This window comes from Vulpes lagopus, chromosome 8, assembly GCF_018345385.1.
Source record: "Vulpes lagopus strain Blue_001 chromosome 8, ASM1834538v1, whole genome shotgun sequence".
Taxonomy (NCBI): Eukaryota; Metazoa; Chordata; class Mammalia; order Carnivora; family Canidae; genus Vulpes; species Vulpes lagopus.
In genome coordinates, this window is record NC_054831.1 from 128,108,736 (window position 1) to 128,131,511 (window position 22,776).

At 52.9% G+C, this 22,776-nt stretch overlaps 1 protein-coding gene across 4 annotated transcripts in view; it reads left to right on the forward strand.

Moving 5' to 3' along the window:
• Positions 1 to 22,776, forward strand: part of TMCO4 (transmembrane and coiled-coil domains 4) — a 92,052-nt gene that overhangs the window by 46,668 nt on the left and 22,608 nt on the right. For all 4 annotated transcript variants that reach the window (XM_041767018.1, XM_041767016.1, XM_041767017.1 and 1 more), the window contains 2 exons: positions 207 to 343; positions 3,128 to 3,212. In XM_041767018.1, the coding sequence (XP_041622952.1) occupies positions 207 to 343; positions 3,128 to 3,212 (222 nt within the window). The remainder of the gene's footprint in view (positions 1 to 206; positions 344 to 3,127; positions 3,213 to 22,776) is intronic.

Genomic DNA, 22,776 nt, shown 5'->3' on the forward strand with positions numbered 1-22,776 from the left:
ATCATGACAGGTGCATGAACAGAAGGAATCTAGACCATGAATCAAAAATACGTGAGCTTCGATTTTCTTCATTGCTCTTCGGTTTGGCAGCACTTGGACAGCTAACAGGTTCCAAGTCCAAGACTCTGCATGCATTCACTTGGGCATCCATTGGCTAGCCCGTCACTCCCCTCACTGCTTTCCTCGCTGATATCCTGTCTCCCCAGGCATCGTGGCTGCCCTGACCTGGCCAGCCTCGCTCCTCACTGTCGCCAACGTCATCGACAACCCCTGGGGTGTGTGTCTCCACCGGTCAGTGGAGGTTGGCAAGCACTTGGCCCACATCCTTCTCTCGCGGCAGCAGGTAAGAGGGGAAGTGAGCAAGTTGACCTGTGCACAGACGTCAGCCCTAGAGACAAGCCCACATGGCGGTAGTCTAGTGGCTTTGGGCAGGTGGACGGTCTTCACCACCCCTTAGTTGAAGTCACAGAAGTATCCCAGGATTGACGAGTGAGAAGTTTAGATTGTGCATTTCTAGCAGGTAGTTAGGTGAGGACTGAATAACAGGGACATCTGTGGGTATGGACAAGGCCAGGTGCTCCTTCCTACATGTATAGAGCTACCATCTGAGCGGATCTTCAGTGGCCCAAATACCGTGTAAAATGCTCAGGAAGATAAATGAGCATCAAACTTCTGAAATTTGGGAGCACCTGGGTGGCTTAGTTCATCAAGCAACCGACTCTTGATTTTGACCCAGGTCATGATCTCAGCATCCTGGGATCGCCCCCCCAAGTTGGGTTCCACGGTCAGCAGAGAGTCGACTTAAGGATTCCCTCTTAAGGGACAAGCTGCCCCTCTCCCTCATGATCTCTCTCTCTCTCTCTCTTTCTCACTCAAATAAATAAATCTTTAAAAACAAAAACAAAAAAACTGGGGATCCCTGGGTGGCTCAGTGGTTTAGTGCCTGCCTTTGGCCCAGGGTGCGATCCTGGAGTCCCGGGATTGGGTCCCGCGTCGGGCTCCCTGCATGGAGCCTGCTTCTCCCTCCTCCTGTGTCTCTGCCTCTCTCTCTCTCTCTATGTCTATCATAAATAATAAATAAATAAATATTTTTTAAAATAAAAATAAATAAATAAATAAATAAATAAATAAATAAATAAATAAATAAATAAAATTAAAACTTTTAGAGGCATCTGGGTGCCTCAGTGGTTGAGCATCTTCCTTTAGTTCAGGTCGTGATCCCCAGGGTCCCAGGATTGAGTCCCACATCAGGCTCCTCTTGCTGCTGTAACAAATCACCACAGATTGACTGGCTGAAAACAACACAGATTTATTATCTTAGAGCTCTGCGGTCAGAAATCTGAAATGGGTCTGCAGGGCTGCGCTCTTTACGGGGGCTGCAGGGAGCATCCACTTCCCTGCCTTTTCTGGCTGCCGAATGCCATCTACACTCTTTGGCTGGTAGCTCCCTAGCTCCATCTTCAGAGCCAGCAGTGTGGCCTCTTCAGATCTTTCTCCGTGTCCCTTGCTTCTGCCAGCATGTCACCTGTCGGACTCTGACCCTCCTGCCTCCCTCTTTGTCATGAGGTAGCATCCACAGGGCCCTGGGGTTAGGATGGGATGATCCCTTGGGGGGGGGGGGAGTGTTACTCTGCCTCCCACATGGGCAGCTTTGCAGCACCAGGAGCCCGGACTCCTTCCAAGCCATGATCACATGTCCTCAGCATTTAGTCTGTCTTGCGGTCCAACACAGATCTGCTGGCACTACGCCCCCATTCCAGACAGTCAGAGGTGGGAAAGTGGAGCCAAGGGCACGGCAGTCACACAGTTGCTTCAGTTCTCATCCCTTGGCCCTCCCTAGCTGCAAGGGAGTCGGAGAAACTCTGTCTCTGGCCTGGGAACTGTGCGCCAGCAAAACTCAGGAATTCTGTTACCAGGGACCAAGGGGGAGTGGGCATTGGGGGATGACAAGCAGCTGTAGCCACACGGTTCCTGTACAACTGGGGTATTATCTGATCAGGGATTTCCTATTGTCATCAACGGGGTTGGGATGGGAGCGGGGAAGGGTAGACACGCCTATATTGGCACAAAAACAAGGAAAAGGAATAGACTGGCAGGACCAGACCGGACCTTTGGAGCTCCTCTGCCCCTTTCCCCTCCTCCCTTTTAAAACTGGCACCCAGAGGGATCCCTGGGTGGCGCAGCGGTTTGGCGCCTGCCTTTGGCCCAGGGCGCGATCCTGGAGACCCGGGATCGAATCCCACATCGGGTTCCCAGTGCATGGAGCCTGCTTCTCCCTCTGCCTGTGTCTCTGCCTCTCTCTCTCTCTCTCTCTTTGACTATCATAAATAAATAAACATTTTAAAAAATTAAAAAAAAAAAAACTGGCACCCAGATACCCCAGGTAACTTTCTTCTTCTTAGGAGTTGTCTTTCCGGGATGCCTGGGTGACTCAGCGGTTAAGCATCTGCCTTCAGTTCAGGGCATGACCCTGGACACCCGGGATTGAGTCCCACATCGGGCTCCCTGCATGGGGCCTGCTTCTCCCTCTGCCTGTGTCTCTGCCTCTCGATCTGTGTGTCTCTCATGAATAAATAAATAAAATCTTTAAAAAAAAAAAAAGGAGTTGTCTTTCCTGTAAGTTCTTTAGTCAGAAAATTCCTCTCTGTGTCTAACTTACTACCTTCTCTTATTTAAAGCCAATATTTCATCCCCACCTTCCTGTCTAGAAACAGCACAGTTATCCCTCACATGTCCCTGCCTCTTTACCTATCACCACAGCCAGCGGAACCTGCCACCTCCTCTCCCTGGCTCTAGAAGGGCCTCACAGATGAGTCCTGACCCCTGGGGAGGAAGAGTCGATGGTCAGATAATAGTTCGAGATGAAAGGGAATTAACCCAGCCAGAGGCTGCCTGGAGGCCCTGGGAGGAAGCAGCTACAGGGCAGGTGCACTCCTGCATGAATGAGAGCCCTGCCCATCCTGATTAAGGCATCAGAGCTCGGGGACCGGGGGTTGTACATACATGAGTCATTGAGCAGGAGGCAGGCCCAGAGGAGGGTGCAAGGGCAATCCCCTTCAGGACTGATGCTTTGCTAGAACTGGCTGTGTACCCCCCTCCCTAGACACCTGTGTCCTCTCTCCCGCAGGGCCGGAGACCTGTCACCTTGATTGGCTTCAGCCTGGGAGCCAGGGTCATCTACTTCTGTCTGCAAGAGATGGCTCAGGAGAAAGGTGAGTCTGGCTTATCGTCCCAGGTGAAAACGCTTCCCAGGTTCATCCCCCAGGCAGGAGGTTTGGGGCCAGGGATCGTGAGCCTTGTGAATGTGTTCCCAGTTCTTGGTGATAGTAGTTAGAAATCAAAAATAGTTTGAGAATAGCACAACAGGTAAGTTATTTGGAAAAGGGTTTATTCTTTCTGTACATAAATTCGAGTGGAGGTGAGACGGTCCTTTAATAATGACGTTGGCTTGGTGTTCTCATGTGCGTCCTTGAGTGGGAGGGAAAGGAGTCGGATTAGAAGTCTGAGACCGAGGTGTCGGCAAGGCCACGTTACCTCTGAAGGCTCTAGGGGACGATCTTTCTTTGTCCTTCCAGCTGCTGCTGGTGGCCAGCAGTCCTTGGCCCTCCTTGGCTTGTAGACACATCCCTCCATTCTCTGCCTCTGTCCTCGCATCACTTTCTCCTTCCTGTCTTCTCTTCTCTTCTAAGGACAGTGTCATTGGATTTAGCCACACCCCCCCCCCCCCCCCCCCCCGCCAAAGTCAGCATGATCCCATCTCAGGATCCTTAGCTTTATTACATTTGCATAATTCAATTATTTCTGAAGACACCATTTCCAAAGAAATTCTCATCCATAGGTTCTGGGTGGACATACCTTTCTGGAGCCACCATTCAAGCCACTGCAGACACCTGGGGGGGTGTGTCAACCCTTTCCGATGACACACTTCGAGTGTCAGAGCAGTGCAAAGCTTGAGTTCTGTTGCTCTGGACCTTGGGTGGGGGAGGTCCCCAGGATAGAGTGACAGTTTGGGACAGATCAATCAGTAGGGGACAGCTGGGGGAGGCGGGTACAGAGCTTGGGGCTCTCGGAGTGGCCCACAGTCAGTGGGACCCAGACTTACCCCTCTCCTGAGCGGGGAGCATCAGGCCCCTGAGTCAGGAGAAGGAGCTGACATAGTGACTCCATGGCCTGGGAACAGAGGGTGGGCAGCAGAGGGGGCCGCAGCTCCACCTGGCCACCCCACTGGGGGTTTCCTGGCTCACCTCCCTGGGTGTTGGCTTCCCCACTTATAGAATGGAGTCCGAATACCCAGCCTGCGTGCTTGCGTTGAGGTGCCCTGTGTATAGTATTTCTGCAAATTGTGAAACCCCTCATTGATCAAATCTAGCTCCAGGATGTCAGTTTGCAGCATCTGCTCTTTGGAGCTGCTGCCAGCCTGAGGCTAACCCTGAAGATGGTCCCTGGCCACTCCTTGGTCAGCCCGAGTGTGTGACCTGATTGCTGACTGATTGCTAGCAAGTGAGAAGGCATGAGAATGTCTGCTATTGTCTGGGCCTGAGGGAGCCGGACAGGTCGGGGCTGACTGGTGTTATTTTCAGCGTTGGCATCCTTGGAGGGCGTGGGAGAGACCCAGGGGCTTCGGGGCCTGATTCATTCCTATTCTTTCTCTTTTGCTTAAATGTCCCCCCACCTTGGACTGAGGATCAGAGCTGTTTTCCTGGTTACTAGGGCAAAGTGGGTGCGCCATCCCTGGCATTTACCATGGAAGGGCCAAGCCCCTGTGTATGAGACTGCACAAGGGCCTCACATCTCCTGTCATTTTGGAGGACCCCACCCCCACCGCACCCTCTTCACTAGTAGCTCTCAGCAGCCCCCTTATCATTGTTTTGTCAGCATCACTAAGCAATGGGGAGGCACCTCTGTCCTGATTCCTGTAGCTTTAGATACCCCAGGACCACCCTGCAGAAGGGCCTAGGGAGCTAGCTTGGAGCTGTGTTCACCAGGAAAACCCAGGCTGGGTTCAGAAGTCAGGCAAAAACCACTGAGGAGGGATCCCTGGGTGGCGCAGCGGTTTGGCGCCTGCCTTGGCCCAGGGCGCGATCCTGGAAACCCGGGATCGAATCCCACGTCGGGCTCCCGGTGCATGGAGCCTGCTTCTCCCTCTGCCTATGTCTCTGCCTTTCTCTCTCTCTCTCTCTCTCTGTGTGTGTGTGTGACTATCATAAATAAATAAAAATTTTTTAAAAAACCACTGAGGAAGCGGGGCTAACTCTGGGGCTCTAGTGAAGGCAAGTTAGTTTCCACTTCCACCATGGGGAAGTACTTTTTCTCCTTCTATATAAGTTCTTCCCCTACCTCGGCATCACCAGAGCAGAGCAAGTCAAAAAGACATCCCTCACCTGCCTTTCCTGCTCTACCTGGTACAAATAATCCACCTGGGGCCTTCTGGCCGGCTGGGAGGAGCCCCCTGGAGATGCACTATGTGTCTCCATCCTCAGCTCTTCATCCCCTGCAGTAAAGGGCTCTGTTGGCCCACAGCAGCACCATTGACTCCTGCATAACGCCATGTCCTGTGCTTCTACAACTTTGTGCAAATGATAACTATTCTGTCAAAATCTCTTAGGAAATTGGGGGGATGGCATTTCTCATACAGGACACGGGACCTTTGTTTAAAATGTGCAGGTTAGGGACGCCTGGGGGGCTCAGGAGTTGAGTATCTGCCTTTGACTCAGGGCGTGATCCCGGGGTCCTGGATCAAGTCCCACATCGGGCTCCCTGCATGGAGCCTGCTTCTCCCTCTGCCTATGTCTCTGCCTCTCTCTCTGTGTCTCTCGTGAATAAATAAAATCTTTTTTTTTAATGTGCAGATTATAGAGAGGCAGGACGGGTGTACCAGTCAGCTTTTGCCACAAGGATGCGGCGTAACTGGCTACTGCCCAAACTCAGAGGGTTACAACACCAAATATTTCCGTGCTCAGGATCCATGGGTTAGCTACTGTTCGGTTGCTCTAGAACAGGCTCTGTTTCTCGCCGTGGGTTGGACAGGCTCGGCCCCAGGCTGTGGGCTGGGCTCACGTCGGCTCCGTCTGCATTTGTCGTGGTGGGGTTGAAGGGGCAGTGGCTACCCAGGGCATGTTCCTCTTACGGTAGGTCAGGGTCACTAGAGTGCCAGAGCCGAGGCAAACCACACATGCACATCGAAGACCTCCGGTAGGCCGTATTTACTAACGTTCTGTGTCTGCTCTCCGTTGCTGCAGACCACCTCTCCAAACTTAGTGGCTTAAAACAGCAATAACTGGATATTTCTCACAGGTCTGTGGGTTGACTAGGAAGTTCCTCTCCTCTTCACGCCTGGGCTCACTCGTGCAGTTGTGGTCAGAGCTGGAGTGCTTGGAACCTGCAAGCAACCTCCCTCACTGACTGGCCGCTGCTACAGGTGGTCACCCTCATGCCTCAGTCCTTCCTGGGACTCCTCGTTACCTGGAGTGACATGGTCTTCTAGTAGGACCCATTCTCAGTTGTTGTTTTTAAGTTTTATTTATTCGTGAGAGACACAGAGGGAGAGGCAGAGACACAGGCAGAGGGAGAAGCAGGCTCCTGCAGGGAGCCAGATGTGGGACTCGATCCCGGGACTCTGGGATCACACCCTGAGCCGAAGACAGATGCTCAACCACCGAGCCACCCAGGCGTCCCTCGTTCTCAGTTTAGAGGAGGACGGCACGTCTGTGACTCCCACTAGCCTAAATTACACGTTAATATCAGATCACTAATATAAGCCAAGTCTTCAAGTTCCCTGCTGAACAAATTGAATTAATTACCATTGACCACTTGGCTGTGACAGTCACAAGTGAGGTCACGCATCAGCTGAATGTGAGGCTGGAAACTGGCAGGAGGGAGGCCCATGGCCTCTCGGTGAAACACTGAGATGTTCCTGTCCCTCAGCCTTTTGGGGCACCTTCCTGCCTGCCTCTTTCCTGGTCACTGCTCCCTCCCCTGGGTCTTCATGGCCCACTCATAGGAATTGAAGCTTCAGTATTAGGCAGACCTGGATTTGGGTCCCAGCTTCGTTGCCCACTAGCTGTGGGACCTTGGACAAGTCACTTAACCTCTCTGAACCTCGGCTTGGTCATCTGAATACGAGGTTTGGTTACCTGCAGCTCGAAGGCTGGTTGGGAGACGACAATGAGATGATGAATGTGAAGTAGAGACACTCACTGCCCTGATTTGGGGACACTCGGTGTTTCTGCTTCGAAACTCTGATCTGAACACCTACTCTGCACAGGGAACCTTGGTGAGTGTGGTGTAGATAAAGGAGCTCATCATTTTGTGTCCACTTCCTGGCCCCCTCTGAGACCATGAACTCCAGGTGGGGGGTTGGTCTTCCCAGGCTCCACTGACTCCCTGGCGCCTGGCACGTTTTGAGTGCTCAGGAAGCTGGAGGAACTAGGTTTGGGACAAGGCTACTCAAGCACACGCTGATGGGTTCATGCGCCGGGTTCAGACTCCCCATGCACCAGGCCACATACAGAGCGCTTACATGCAGGATCTCGTTCCAGCTCATAGCAACCCTTGGAGGCAGCCATTCTCATGCTTCGTGAACAAGAAAACTCAGGCCTCCAGGAGCAGCCATGCAAATCCCAAGTGTCAGAGCCAGGGTTCAACCCCAGGGCACCGGGCTCCAGAAGCCTCACTCTCAACCCCTGTGCTATGCCTTGCAGAGGACCTTGACCTTGAACAGTGGGCAGAGGTCATCCAGTGGGGCTAGAGAGAAGGCCACTCTAGAGAGTCAGGCAGGCACAGGGAAGGAGGAATTCTCACCCCCTATCATGGAAGTAGCTCCCGCGGCAGCTGTGATGTGCAGCCCTGACCGGGAACCACAGCTCAGACAGGGGCAGGGGGAACAGGAGGTGCTGCTTCTCTTTCTCGTCACTGCATCCTGAGCCTGTCGCCAGCCCTTGTCTGGAACACACTCAGTGCCAGTGGACCTGTGAGGAGTGAACCAAGTGGAGGAACGAGCCATGAGTTGGGCAGGGGTCTGCATGTCAGCCTCCCCGACTCTCGAAGCTCCTTGCAGGGAAGAACCAGGTCCTGCTCAGCTTTGTGTACCTCCAGCACCGAGCACAGATGCTCATAAATTTTTGCAGGGAAAAGGGAGGCCTTTTGGTGTTGGTAGCATAGCTCGTCTGTGTTGATTGAGAAAACCTCTGCATTTTAAAAGAAGCAGGAGAAACTAGGATGGGAAGCTTTCCAAATAACAAGGGTTTGATAGGAATCTGAAGAGAAACCCAGCAGTCCAGGGGCCCCTGGGTGGCTCAATGGTTGAGGATCTGCATTTGGCCCAGGGCGTGATCCTGGGGTCCTGGGATCGAGTCCCGCACTGGGCTCCCTGCATGGAGCCTGCTTCTCCCTCTGCCTGTGTCTCTGCCTCTCTCTCTCTCTCTCTCTGTCTCTCATGAATAAATAAAATCTTTTAAAAAAAGAAAAAGAGAAACCCAGATGTCCAAAGTACAGCTGGTTTTCTCCTCTCTGCCCACCAGAAGAAAGAACTCATGGCCAGAAGACTGAGCAAGTCTTTATTCATAATCCATCTGCTCGTTTCCCCGCTGTTAATAACATCCCGCCCCACCTGTGCCTGGATGGGAAGCCAGAGGGCTCTGTAACCCTCTGCCTTGACCTTGGTCACCAACACTCCAGGGGCTCTGCCCCTTAGTTAGCCCTGGCTCATTCCCCACCTAGTGGCAGTTGTGCGCACCTCCGTGGAGATGTGGCCAGTGGCCTGGCCGTCTCGGTCAGAAGGCTCCTCTCATGCCAGGGGTTGTGCGGGTCACGCTCAGTTTAACTCGCTTCACACCCTTGGCCTTCTCAGGACTCCATGTGGAGGGGCGATCTCTCCAAATCTAGGGGGAGCTCAAAGGACCTGAATCCCAAGTGCATGACTCCCCGACAGTCCTTGAGGAGCCCTGGGCCGAGGAAGCAGGCAGGGACTCTAGCAGCACCTTGTGGGCCAGACTTCTTTAACCCATACCAGAAATTAAAACATATAAAAAACACAGACACACACAGGCCACAAATACACACATGTGCACACACAGGTGTGTTTACGCGTCTGCCCTGTGGTGAGACCCTCAGAGCCCCACTGGGTGTGCCCTTCTACCAGCAACCTGGCGAGGCCCTGGCCTTCAGAGCTGCACAGCCTACCCCTCCGTCCCCCCCATTCAGCAGACTGGGCACAGCGGGAAGGAAGGGAGCAAGATGCCAGTCTGGGTGCTCATGAGGTGACGGGGAGGCACAGCTCTTCCCCACCAAGAAGCATCCAGCTCGGGAGCTGCGTGCCTGTGGGCTCTGCAGGGGGGTGCCAGACCCACCACTCTGCGAGTCCCCTGACCTGTCACCACTGCACTGATTTATATCTCTGGGGTGCCCGGGTGGCACTGCCAGTTAAGCAGCCAACTTGATTTCGGCACAGGTCACAATCATGGGGTGCTGAGATCAAGCCCTGTGTTGGGCTCCACCCTCAGCACAGAGTCTGCTTAAGACTCTCTCTCTGCCCCTTCTGGCCGCCCCCGTGTGTGAATAAATAAATCTCTCTCTCTAAAGTGAATAAATAAATCTTTTTTTTAAAAGATAGTATCTCAGCGAGGTTGTTGTGGGATTAGACACAATGTGCATAAAATGCTCGTGTGTAGGAGCCCAGTAACCTACTGAGCGCTCATGCTAGGCAAGCAAGGGAATGTCGGGAGCTTTATAAAGGGGGCTGGCACCTAGGACCGGAGCACCCCCCGCACAGGGTGCCTGGCACACAGACCTAGCAGAGAAGCAGCCGGCCTCTGGCTTCTGCACCCACCTTCCCCCTCTCCCTCCACAGCCCCTTCCCAAGCCCGGCCTTGTGTTACTGTTGGGGCATCTTCGAGTCCCCGGCTGGCCGTGGTCGTGAATGAATTATTCACCCTTGCCCTGGAGCTGCTCCTTCCCGTCTACTTCATTCCTGCTCAGCAGTCTGGTTTCATGGCAGCCCTGCTTGCTTAACACCCAGTTAATCTGCGCCCTGAGGAGGACCCTCTCCTAACTGCAGGAAGGCTGTCATTATCTGAGTCAGGGGGTGTAAAAAAGGAATTGCTGTGATGCATCTGAATCCATTCCTTGTTTTCTGGAGTCCCTCGATGCTTCATAATAAAATGGAGCCATAAATCCAGAGTCACCCCGAGCGTATAATGCTTCAGCCGGCCTCCTCCTCCCCACCACTGCCTCCTAGTGCAGCTCATTCTTCCTTCCCTCCCGCCCAAGAAAACCTGCCTGCAGAATTAACCACCCTCACAGCTTCATCTCCCCTTTTGGGTGATGTCGCAAACAGCAGGGGGTGACTGCTTTGAGGACACGTCACTGATTGTAAGGTGCCCCTCACCGCAGGGCCTGCCCTACTCCCCGGCTCCGTATGATCAGCTTCCTTTCAAAGAGTCCTTGAGGGCAGGGACTGTGTCTGACTCACCCCTGTGCCTCCTGTACCTGAGATGAAGCCACCAGACAGTGCCAGCTCTTTAAGTGACTTGCACTTGAAGTGTAGCATTATAGGCATTCATATCGTATCTGCCAGGATAGGCTAGGCTGTGCCGCAGTGACAGACATTCCCCAAATCTTAGAGGTGTCACGCGACAAAGGTTCATTTCTCTCCCATGCTACCCATCCACTGTGGGTAGGCAGGGGTCTGGTCACTGCTGTCATTCAGAGACCCAGGCCGACAGAGGCTCCATCTCAATATGCACTTCCTCAGTCGGAGACTGAGAATGTTTGAGTTATGCACTGGCTCTTTTTTTTTTTTTTAATTCATGAGAGACACAGAGAGAGAGAGAGAGAGAGGCAGAGATACAGGCAGAGGGAGAAGCAGGCTCCATGCAGGGAGCCCAACGTGGGACTCGATCCCAGGTCTCCAGGATCACACCCTGGGCTGATGGTGGCGCTACACCACTGAGCCACCCGGGCTGCCCTGCACTGGGTCTAAAAATGTTTTCCCTGAAGGGGCGCTTGGGTGGCTCCGTCAGTAAAGTGTCCAACTCCCAATTTCAGCTCAGGTCTTGATCCCAGGGTCATGGATTCCAAGCCTGGCATTAGGCTCCATGCCCAGCATGGAGCCTCCCTTCAAAAAATAAATAAATAAAAATAAGGATGCTTTCCCCTTGAAGTAACACAGGTCACTTTTACTCTAGTTCCATTGGCCAAAGCAAGGCAGTGGACATTCCTAACGCCCAAGAGGGGCCAGTAAATGTACCCGCACCATGTGCTCAGAAGGCGGGGGGGCCAGGACTGTGCGGTGAGCAACAGCGGTGATTGCCACCCACTCATTATTCCAGTATCCACTCTGGGGGCCTCGTGGTGCCACAGAAGTAACACTGCGTAGCGTATTTCCTTCTCTGAACACATACTAGAACTTCACACTCAGTTAGCCAAAGACCTTAGTTGGATTCTGGCCTCTGATTAATTCTCAGGGAAGCCTCAGTTTCTTTACAGAATGCTGACTTGCCCACCTTCTCTTACCTTGCTGGAAGTACACCTTGATGGAAGGTCTGTGTGGGGCCCTAGGGATGCTTAGGTGAGAGCCCCAGCGATTGGCAGTGCCGAGGAGCGTCTGGCCAGGAGACCCCACGCAGACAGAAGCAGGAGGGACACCTGGCATGGTAACCACCTAAGGGACAGAGCTGAGGCCAGTATGGAGCTGGGTCCAGTCTGGCAGGGGGCGGGCCCGGGGAGATTCTGGCCGGAGCTGTGAGTTCTGTTGATGGCAGTGGGCTCCAGACCACATGCCCTGGACCCAGAGAATCAGAGGTGATGACCTGGTGGAAATGCCTTGACAATGTAGAGCTGCCCACAAATGGGAAGGGCTCTGGGGATATTAATAGCACTGGGAGCGCAGGCCGGTGCCGTTCACGGAGGCCCAGCTCTCTGCCTGGCTTCCGCTGGGAGATTTGTATGCATCCTGCCCAGTCCACACAGCAGCCCTCTGAGACAGGTGATTCTGCCCCCATTTGTCACATAACGAGAGGGAGATTCAGTGAAAAGGTCCTTGCCCCTAGGACCGAGATCTTGAAACCTTTCTCTGACTCCAGAGCTCCTCTTTATTGTTTTGGGCCCCTCCTGGCTGGATGTTTTCACTCAAAGCAGCCGCTCAGCCCAGACCTGGCAAGCAGAAGCCCTCTAAATAAAACCCACTCCGTCGGCTCATATGCATCCTGCAGCTGGTGTGTGCCAGGCACCGCACTGGGCCTTGAGGGGCAGTGAGTAAGCCCGTACACCTCCCTCTCCCCACGGAGCTTGGGGTCCAGTCTGCGGGAATAACCTGCCATCTGAGACGTGAGCCGGGGTCTTGCAGGATGGCTGTGGAGGTCTGCAGGGATGTGTGTCAGTCATCTGGAAAGCACCTGGCACACAGTAGGCGCTCAGTATGGGCCATTCTTACCATTCTGCCAAATGGCCGCCTGGTTGGGGCTGGCTGACATCCTTAACCCGAGTGTCCTGCACTTAGGGAGAGAGCACGATCTCCCTCCCATAAGTACTTGGCTTAGAAAACAGAAGGAAACACAAGTGCCCGCCCGCCCCCGCTGCCCCAGGACGCAGTCAGATGCTCAGCAGGGCTGCTCTGCTCCTCCCTCGGCTCCAGGCAGGTGGCTTAAGTTTGCAGAGAAACGGCTGAGCCATGCTCTACCCATGGAGCCTTCTCCCTCTGCATCCCAGGTCTCAGAGCAGCCATGCGGTGTAGTCACATGTGCCCCCAGCTGAATGAGAAGGATCGACTCCCCATAGGAATCCCTTGTCAAAAAAAAAAAAAAAGAATCCCTGTCTTCTAGAGGAGTATTTCTTTTTCTTTTCTTTTCTTTTCTTTTTTTTTTTTTTTTTTTTTTTTGGTTAAGATTTTTACTTATTCATGAGAGACACAGAGGCAGAGACATAGGTAGAGAGAGAAGCAGGCTCCTCACAGGGAGCCCGATGCGGGACTCAATCCCAGGACCCTGGGTTCACGAGCTGAGCCAAAGGCAGACAGATGCTCAACCACTGAGTCATCCACGTGTCCCGGGAGGAGTATTTCTTTTAATTCTATTTATCATTAAAAATAAATAAATAAATAAATAAATAAATAAATAAATAAACAAACAAATAATAAATTCTATTTATTCAAGAGAGAGAGCATGTGTATGAGTTGGGGAAGGGGCAGAGGGAGAGGGAGAGAGAGAAGCAGACTCCCTGCTAAACTCACATCTCAGGACTCAGAGATCAGGACCTGAGCCAAAACCAAGAGTCAGACACCTAACTGACTGAGTCACCCAGGCGCCCCTGGATGAGTATTTTGAATGCCTCCTGTGGCCGAGGAGTCCCCTCTTCAGACAGAAATAGACCCAGATTCTGCTAGAGTGTGCTCCCTGTGTGCGTGACTGACTCATTGCAGTCCTCCTCACCATCCTCATCCTCTCCCCAGCTGACAGCTAGCGGGCACTTACGATGTGCCAGGCACAGCCAAGTACTATACATGCCATATTTTATTCAATCCTCACGATAATCCCGTGAGACTTTAACTATCCCCATTTTACAGATGAGGAAACTGAGGCTTACAGGGATAAAGCACCTGGCCCCTGGTTCCAGGGCTGGTAATGATTCAGCTGGAACTTGCATCCACAGTGGCTGACTCTTGCTCTTATTCACGACTTTGGTCCCTGATCCTTGCAACAACCTAAAGTCAGGATGCTTATCTCCAGTTTGCAGCAAAGGTTCAGTGTGAGGCCGAGCGATGTTCCCAGGGGCCTCCGTTAGGACTTTTTGGTTGCAAGGCCTGAGATTCCATCAGCTGCTTTTCTCTCAGAGCTGCCTCATGCCCAAGAAAGAAAATTGCAGGTTCAGGGCATGTCCCCTCTGCTTGGGTCAGAGCATCCTGGGCTTTGTACCTGTGCTTGCCGCCCAGAAGGCTGTGTGCCTTCTCCCAACCCAGGCGAGGTGCCGGCTCAGACACAGCCTTCAGGGTGTGGCTCAACAGCCCCTCCTGCCCCATGCTCCTCGTGGGAGGAAGTCTCTGGAGCAGTTGGAAAAGAAAAGGTGTTTCTTGGGACGCCTGGGTGGCTCAGTCGGTGGAGCATCGATTCTTGATTTCAGCTCAGGTCATGATCTCAGGGTCATGGGATCGAGCCCCACTTCAGGCTCCGCACAGCACATGGTCTGCTTGAGATTCTCTCTCTCTGCATTCTCTCTCTTTCTCTCTCTCTCACAGATAAATAAATCTTAAAAAAAAAAAAAAAAAAAAAAGTAGCGTTTCTCAGGGCACCTGAATGGCTCAGTGGTGGGCATCTGCCTTCGGCTCAGGTCATGATCCCCCCAGGATCAAGTCCCACGTCGGGCTCCTCGCAGGGAGCCTGACTCTCTCCCTCTGCCTGTGTCTTTGCCTCTCTCTCTCTCTCTCTGTGTGTGTCTCCCATGAATAAATAAATAAAATCTTAAAAAATAAATACCGTTTCTTGCAAAAAGATATAAACCAGTCAGATTTCAGAAAGCCAAGCTTGCCAGATCTCACACATACACACACACACACACACACACACACACACACACACACACACAAGGCAGGCTTCTAAAGAGAAAACATACACACTCATGAGTCCCAAGGTTACCCGTATTCATCAGCCTGTTCTTGGTAGAAGCACAGGCCTGTTCTGAGGAGGCTGTGGAAGCCACATGTGGCATCAGAATCTTCAGACCGGAGGGCACCAGACCTGGGACCGAGTTGCTCTCGTGGAGGAGTCAGCAGCTTGTGGGAGGTGCTCGCTCATTTGGGGAGCTAGAAGCCATGAGGTGACCCTCCTGGTTTTGTTTTCTCGTGGAGGACCGAGTGCGGGGTTGCTTCTGTCTTAGGTGTTGGCCGCCACAGGGTGGGATCCGTGCTTGGGCCTAGTGGCCCAGTGTTGTTGACTGATGCCCACGACATCCTCACGGGGCAGGTATTACCAGTCCCAGTTTACAGAATGCTGGGGAAGGAGGCAGAGACCCAGAGAGCTGAAGGGATTTGCCCCAAAGGCAGAGCCGGGAGGTTGCAGAGCTGGGATTCCTACCCAGTCCCCAGGCCCTGAGTCAGGGCCATCCTGCTTCAGGGAGGTGGCCTCTTCCCCGTCACACAGGCCAGCTGGCCTTGCACTCCCTGCACTTGCTGTACGGGGGCCTACAGGTCTCCCTCCCCAACCAGAGGGTGGTCAGCCCCACGGAGGACCTACCTGGCTTTTGGGTTCACCCCTCTCCCCACCCCCAGGCCTCGGCACATAGGAGATGCCTGATTCGAGTTAGTCATTGATTCATTAACGAGGCACGTGCAAGTGGCCAGGAAGCTCACTGTGAGTGCTGCCTGCAGAGAACGGTGCACAGCCCCTGGAAACCTGGGCCAGCCTCCCCGTGACCCAGGGCACCTGGGCCACGCCACTCCCAGACTACCCGGCACACACGATCCTCCAGCACATGCACACCCCGTGCAATGATCCTGCCCCCTCAAAACTGTGACAAAATGTGCACCTGCCAACAAACGTTTGTGCCTTTGGGCAGGAAATGAATGGAGCCAGAATCCCCAGGGCCACTTCCGACAGTCCATCTGCCAGCCAACAGGATAAATGTGCTTTGGGAGTGACTGACCCTCCCACCAAGGGTATTTCTGGCCCTGGCAGGTGGGCAGGGGTAGGGTAGCGGTGCCTGGTGCCAAGAAGAGCCACCGTCCAAGTACTCACTGAGAGGCTCAGGGCCCCAGGTCGTAACGGATTGTTCACTTTTCTATGTATTTGTTTTAAAAGGTCTCAAAAATTAAGTAGTTGGAAAGCGAGCCCAATTCAGACTGACTCATGGTAGCAGGCTGCGCCAGGAAATGGCCACATGAACCAAAAAAATCAGTCCTGTTTCAGTCTATTTATGCATTTATTCTCCTCTTCATTCCAAAAGGATGTGAGGGGAATTAATTAGAGGCATTACATATTGTCCCTGCCCTGTGGCCCTGTCCACGTGGTCAGCGAGACATCTGAGATGAGCCAGCCCTCCTGTCGGCGTATTCATTGCGCAAATAAAAGCCTGCCGGGCGTGCTGCACTCTGGGCACTGGGGTGCATTCATTAAGTGAGTCCGGGCTCCCCCCATCCCTGCTCCATCTGTAAGGTGGCTCCATTTGTTCGCTTCCCTGTATCTTCAAAATGCAAGGGATCATGGCAACCAAGGCAAATGACATATAGAAGGAACACTGGACCCGGAGTCTAGAAACCCGAGTTCCAACCAGGCTCTGCTGGTTACACTCTGGATGCCCTTTGGCAAGTCACTCCACCTCTGAGCTTCAGGCTAGTTGGTAAAATCGGGATACTGAGGTCTCTCAGGCTGGTTCTGGGATTGAGTACTATTTATTGAATACTTACCATGTACCAGGCACTGTGCTAAGCCCTTTGCATATTTTCTCTTCTTTGATGTACAAACAGCACTAAGATGTAGGTATTGATACTCCTGGTTTGCCTGGGAGGAGGTTGAAGGCAGACAATCTGCCATTTCCTTCTCCCCTGTGTCACCAGCACCTGGCACAGGACTTGGCACAGGGCAGAGGTGCGATCACTACACATGGTGGACCCAGGGTCCAACTCTAGCCTTTCCATACAGTGGATGTGACAACACGGTGCTTGGCACACGTGGACCCTCAGTAAATAAGAACTCCTGTCTCCCTTCTCCGTTAGTTTATCCAGGTGGATTTTTCCAAGGCTGCTTCTGAGCTTTGCTCTAAGACAGGAACATCTTTAGATGGCAGCTCCCAGGGGAGGAATGATTCAGCAGAACATGGGATCCATTTGCTGTTTTCATCTCAACTAACGGGGTCTCTCTGCCAGGCTTGGCTGCATATTAAGCCGCTGACTCCCTTTGAAAGGCACTTGCATCCTCCTGGGGCTGCGGACATCCTTGACCTTGGCTGTTGCCACCTGCTGAAATGCATTTATTCATACATGGAACCTGGGTGAAGAAGGCAAGGATTGGAGGGAGGGCTTGCTCTCACCTGGCCCCTGGGGCCTGGCCTCTCTGCTCACCATCAACCCTCAGGGCAGAGCCACCAGCTGACCCACTTCCTCCCACAGACTGGCCACCAGCCCCCAGGGCCTACTAGATGAGTCCACTTACCTTTCAAGGGCCTCCGGAAATCAACTCATCATCTCCCTGGCCTGTCTTTCCTACCACCTGGACTAGCATTTGTGCTTCCTCCTCCTAACTGTAATATATACGTGGCATGAGGAGGTTAACTCTATGAAAAGTCATAGAAGAGTCTGTTGATAACTACTTGGAAGGCCACGGTTCTCCATGCAACAGGGTCAAGATCACGGGCTCAGTGTCAGAAAGCCCTGGGTTCAGATACTGGCCTCACTACCAACTCTGTGACCCTGTGCAGGTTACACAAGTTCTTCAAGCCTTCCTCAGGAGTGAAATAGAGCTAATGAGACCCACCTTGCGGAGATATAAGGATAAAACAGCACATAGGGGCACCTTGCACAAGCCTAATACTTAATAAATGCTTGATCACTGGTTTGAGTCTTGAAAGCGTTAGAACTTTGGAAGAGGCACTTAATGCTCTAATCATAGTTTGATGATGCAAGGGCATTTCTTTTTTTTTTTTTTAAGATTTTATTTATTCATGAGAGACAGAGAGAGAGAGAGAGAGAGAGAGAGAAGCAGAGTCACAGGCAGAGGGAGAAGCAGGCTCCATGCAGGGAGCCCGACGTGGGACCTGATCCCAGGACCCCGGGATCACAACCTCTGCCGAAGGCAGACGCTCAACCACGGAGCCACCCAGGCACCCTGATCCAGGGGCATTTCACAACATCCTTGGGGTCAGTCAGCGAGGACTTCAGCTCATTCTTCCATCCCATCAACACCAGAAGTACAGATTTCCTATATGCAGGTTCCGAAGGATTGTTTGGAATCCTCTGGTTCAGACCTCCACACATGCAGCATCCCCTGGGCAGCATCCATCAGAGGTGTCTACAAGCCCATGCTTATCTGCTTCTGGGGACAGGAAGCTTACTACTCTACCCCAGGGTGGTTAGGATTTAGCAACAGGTCAGTTTCATCTGAGCGTCAGTGGCTTGTGGCTTGTGGGACATCAGGCTCTGTCCAGGGCACCTGTTAAGGCACAGGTTAAGGCTGTTAAGGGCCTTAACAGGGCACCTGTTAAGGCTGCACGTTGTTCAGGTGTTGTCCAGGGTGGCCGCGGGCCCAGTGACGGAGCTCCAAGTGCTACAGCGCCTGGGCGGCCGGCACGTCCCTCAGTCTTCTGGGCTTTTCAGAAACATGATTTTGTCTCCTTTGCACCCAGAGCTGATCAGAGTCCCATCAAGCAAACTCACAAGAGACTGCTGAGAACTGAATGCTGATTCATTAGGTCACCCATAATTGTCACCCTCCAATGACAGCAGATGGGAGCAGATGTCTGTACTCACTGCCCAAGCTCCTGGGGAAACAGATTATCTGTCAGAATTTCCGTGGTGAGCACAGAGATAGGGAAGGGATGGTTCCTAGCAATATTCCCTTTCCTGGCCATGGTCGGCCCTGATGACCATCCCAGTCTCGTGGACAGATCCCGCTGCTAGTGGCCATTCTCGGTCTCTTTCCCTCCCGGGCCATCCCGGGCTCAGAATTTTGTATAAATAAGGTCCTCTGTTCAAGTCCCGGTTGATAAGCACGGAAGACTCCAGATGCTCTGCAGTGAAGGAGCGCTCCCATGGGGGTTGGGTGGATTCCAACCAGGGAAGAAAACACCCCAAGTCCCATTGATTTGCATATTAATTAGCCATCTCAGTTCACAGCATTCTGTAATGGAAACTTGTGGTTTTTCCTTGTAGCTAAGGTGCAGCAAGCCTGCTTAGCCAAGCCTGCTTAGCCAGTGTCGTCAGACTGTTGTCTTGTAGAACAAGGCCAGGCCTGTTTTGCAACCGAAGATAAAAACGTTCCCACCTGTGGGTCAGGATGTCCCCATACTTGGCGTTTTAATGACAGGGTCTGAGATTTGGGGCCTCCGTCCCTGCCACCCCAGCATGGGATGTCCCCGTGTGAACTCTGACCTTCCAGGCCTCTAGAATGCTCTTCATTATGGTGTATTTCTTCCAGTCTTTTGTTCACCCATTTTCTCAAATGTCCATTTTTGCATAATTTATGCAAAGCCCCATTTCCTTCCTTCCTCAAAGGACTTACAGGACTTCTCAGGAAATACAGCTTCAAGTGCAGCAGCTTATGGATAAATGTAGAACATCGGAAGCAGACAAAAAGTGCATGTGAGCAGAGGCCTGAGCCCATTGGGAAGCTCAGATGCAGGAGAGCAGGGCTTGGAGCTGAAGGGGCTCAGACTCTGCAACCAGGCCTGGGTCCGAATTCCAGCTCCCTCGCTCAGCCAACAGGCGCAGGCACCTAATCCCTGTGCCTCAGTCTCCTCGCCTGTGAAATGGGTTGAGTAGTACTTTCTTCAGAGGCTGATCAAGGGAGACAGTGTATGCAAAGCACTCAGCAGAACGGCTGGCAAGTAGTTGGCATTCGGCAACCACTAGTTATGTCACTGTTCCTGTTAATCATATGTTCTCCTTTATTACCCAGTTGCAATAACTGAGCTGTGATTTTCACTATTAGCTTCCTAGCAGTCGAAGTCATGGAAAGCCAGGACTGCGGATTTCTCACTTCTGTGAGGGGGAGAGCAGATGCCAGCTCCGTGGGTAGCGAGCCGCTCCGTTTCCCCCCACTCGCTCTGAGCGCTCAGGTTCAGAGCCTCAGACCTCTCTGCCTTTGGTTAGCTACAAAGATCACAACTGGAAGTTACAAACCTGGAACCACGAGGACAATGTCGCGGTTGGGAATCACCTCCCCAGGGTGCCACCGAGTTATCAGGAAGGTTGGCTCAGGGGCTTCTTTGGAAACTCAGACCGGAGGTAATGATCTCTTGAGCTGTCGTGAGACTAAGTAGGTGACAAGTCCCCAGTTGCATTTCCATTTGGGCGATTTTACATTTTGTCATTTAGCGGTTGCCGGAGACTGAGGCTGCAGGGACCATGGTTGAGCCTGGATCATAGGCTCAGACGACAGTGGAAAGCATGTTTTTTTTTTTTTAGTTCACTCCACCACGCTTTCCTGAAGTTTGATAGAGAACAGCTGCTCATCTCCAAGACAAGAAACCATCTTTGCAAGGTGGAGAGTGGGGAAGGGAACCGATGGTCGTTGCGCACCTAGTGTGTGCCAGGCAGGAGCAGGGCCCGCCTCGATCTTGGAAGGTGTGGGCATATTACACCTGGAAGCAGGTGTTGCATTTTCCATTTTTACCGATGGGGAGCCAGAAGCCCAGAGTGGTTAAGCGACTTGTCCAAGGGCACACAGCTAGTGATCTGGGATTACACACAGGACACCTGGGATGCTAACATAGATGCGTCTGACTCTAAACCATTTCCTGTGAACCCTTTAATGCTGTGTCTCACGATAAGCTTGCTGCCTTCAGGTTGCCTGTAATCTAGTTAAGAGAATAGATGCCAGCCCTAAAGCATAAACAACAGTACCAAATGCTTACAATGCATGGGCCTAGGCAGTAAGCAGGTCAGAGGAGAGAGTGCTTCCTTCCAGAAGGCAGGGATGGCTTCAAGGAGGTGGCAGGTCTGGAAGAAAAGATGACCCTTGAGAGGCTGGGAGGGAGACAGGAAGCTTCCGAGCCCAAGACTGGCAATCGAGAAGATCCAGAGGGAAGAAGGTGAACGGTCTGGGAGGGCAGGCCACTGGTGCCCAGGTTTCTCTGGGACATTGGGAGAAGGTAGGTTGGAGAGGTGAGCAGGGTGCAGAACTCAGGGCCTGACCTGTCGAATGGAACATGGAGACCTGGATGTAGGCGATGTTTTGAATCTTTGATATTGGCACTTCTTTCCCTTGCTGTGTTTATTTATCCACCGATCAGCAGAACTAGGGTGACCTGCTAAGAGGACCTCCTGTGTGCCATGACCCATGCAAGGTCCAGGGGACAGAGGTCAGCCAGGCTCCAGCCCCACCTGGGGAGATCTCAGATGGGACAGGACCACCCACCCTTCCAACCACACTCATGCTCCCTGTCCCGCATCCCTGCCTCTGGCTGCATCTACCCACCCACCTGTCTGTCCCAGAGGCCTCTTTCCTTACTCCACTTCCCCAGGGCTGGGGCTGGGTGAACCCCACTGCACAAAGCCAGCTGACCGAGAGCCCTTCCTGCCCGGGTCCTTCCCATGTAGTGTCATCAACCGGCACAGCCAGCCTGGGGAGGGGGGGCATGGTATCCCCGGTGCTCCAGGGAACAGGCTCAGAGAGCCCAGGGAGCTTGTCCACCGCCACACAGATGTAAGTAAAGACGCCCACAGGAGGCCTCTCTCTACTCTCACAGGGACCCTCCACCTGTCCCTTTCATTTTTAAAGTTTTATTTATTTGAAGAAAGAGAGCGTGCATGTGCATGAATGGAGGAGGGGCAGAGGAAGAGAATCTCCAGCAGACTCCTCACTGAGCGTGGAGCCTGGGGCTCCATCTCACCACCCATGAGATCCTGACTGAGCCGAAACCAAGAGTCAGATGCTTAACCGACTCCATCCAGGCCATCCAGGGGCCCCTCCCTTTAATTTTTTTAGCTGAGCGTTTACCCAACCTGCCCAGACTGCACAGCTGGTAAAGACCAGGGCCAAGGGCAGAGCCCTCTTCTTATGGCTCCTCTCAGGGGTCCCAGGGAGCAGCTCCTCCGCAGTGTGATCAGCCCTTCCCCTGGCAGGGTACCCCCACCCTCTAATCTGAATGGCATTCCAGGGAGCCCCTGGAGTAGTGCTGGGCCCTGGAGGCAGCAGGAGCCTTTGTGGTCGCCTCAGCACCACCTTGTGGTGGCAAAGGGCTCCTCCAAGCCCAGCAGGCCCGTTTCCAGCAGGTGCTGGCTTCTGGGGGAGGGTCTGCAGACTGCCTTCGTGGACGGCCTGTGGAGGGCCTGTGTGGCTGCCTCTGCTTCCTGAGAAATTCCCATGCCACCCAGTTATACCCTTCTTGTTGGCATTTCTTAGGTACCAAAGATACAGAGAGGGTAAAGAACGGATATTTATCGAGTCCCCACTGTAATAGGTGTTTCCAGACCTTCCCAACAGCCCTGCGTGTTAGGGATTCATGGGCTACTTTCCAGACAAGGAAACAGAGAGGTGCCCTCCGGCCCCAACTCCCTACAGCCAAGCAGCATGGGACCAGCCTCAGACCCCTGCTTACACATTCTCAGAGCAAAAGCTCTGGCCATCCAAGCACGACTGGACTTACTGGCAGCCCAGAGTGTGCTGCCATTTCAGTGACCTCATTTTTTTGCAGATGAAAATCAGGAGGAAACGGTCTGATAAAGAATTTCTTATGAGAAAATGCAAAAAAAAAAAAAAATTGGATCCCATCGGTGACAAGTCACCTTTTTTGAAAATTACCAAAACTCTACAAAAGCAGGGTTGTGGGGCTCATTTTAAAAGTGAAAGGGAACTCAGAGGGGGCTGTTTGAGAATTCCACGGCCTCCCAGAGGACACTGCCACGTGAAAGACCCATGTGGAGAAAGTCATTGGCAGAGAGGTTGAAGAACGATGACCAAGTTCATGATGTGTCACCGGTGACCTGGGCTTGGGCTGAGAGGTCCACGGATGTGCACTCGCTCACAGGGACACTCAAAGATGCCGGCTGCTGCTGGATCTTGGCCCTTCCAGAGCCTGGGGCTCTGCTGTTTGGCAGGGCTGCTCATGAAAAGAGATGGTGGAGTTTGTCACAGA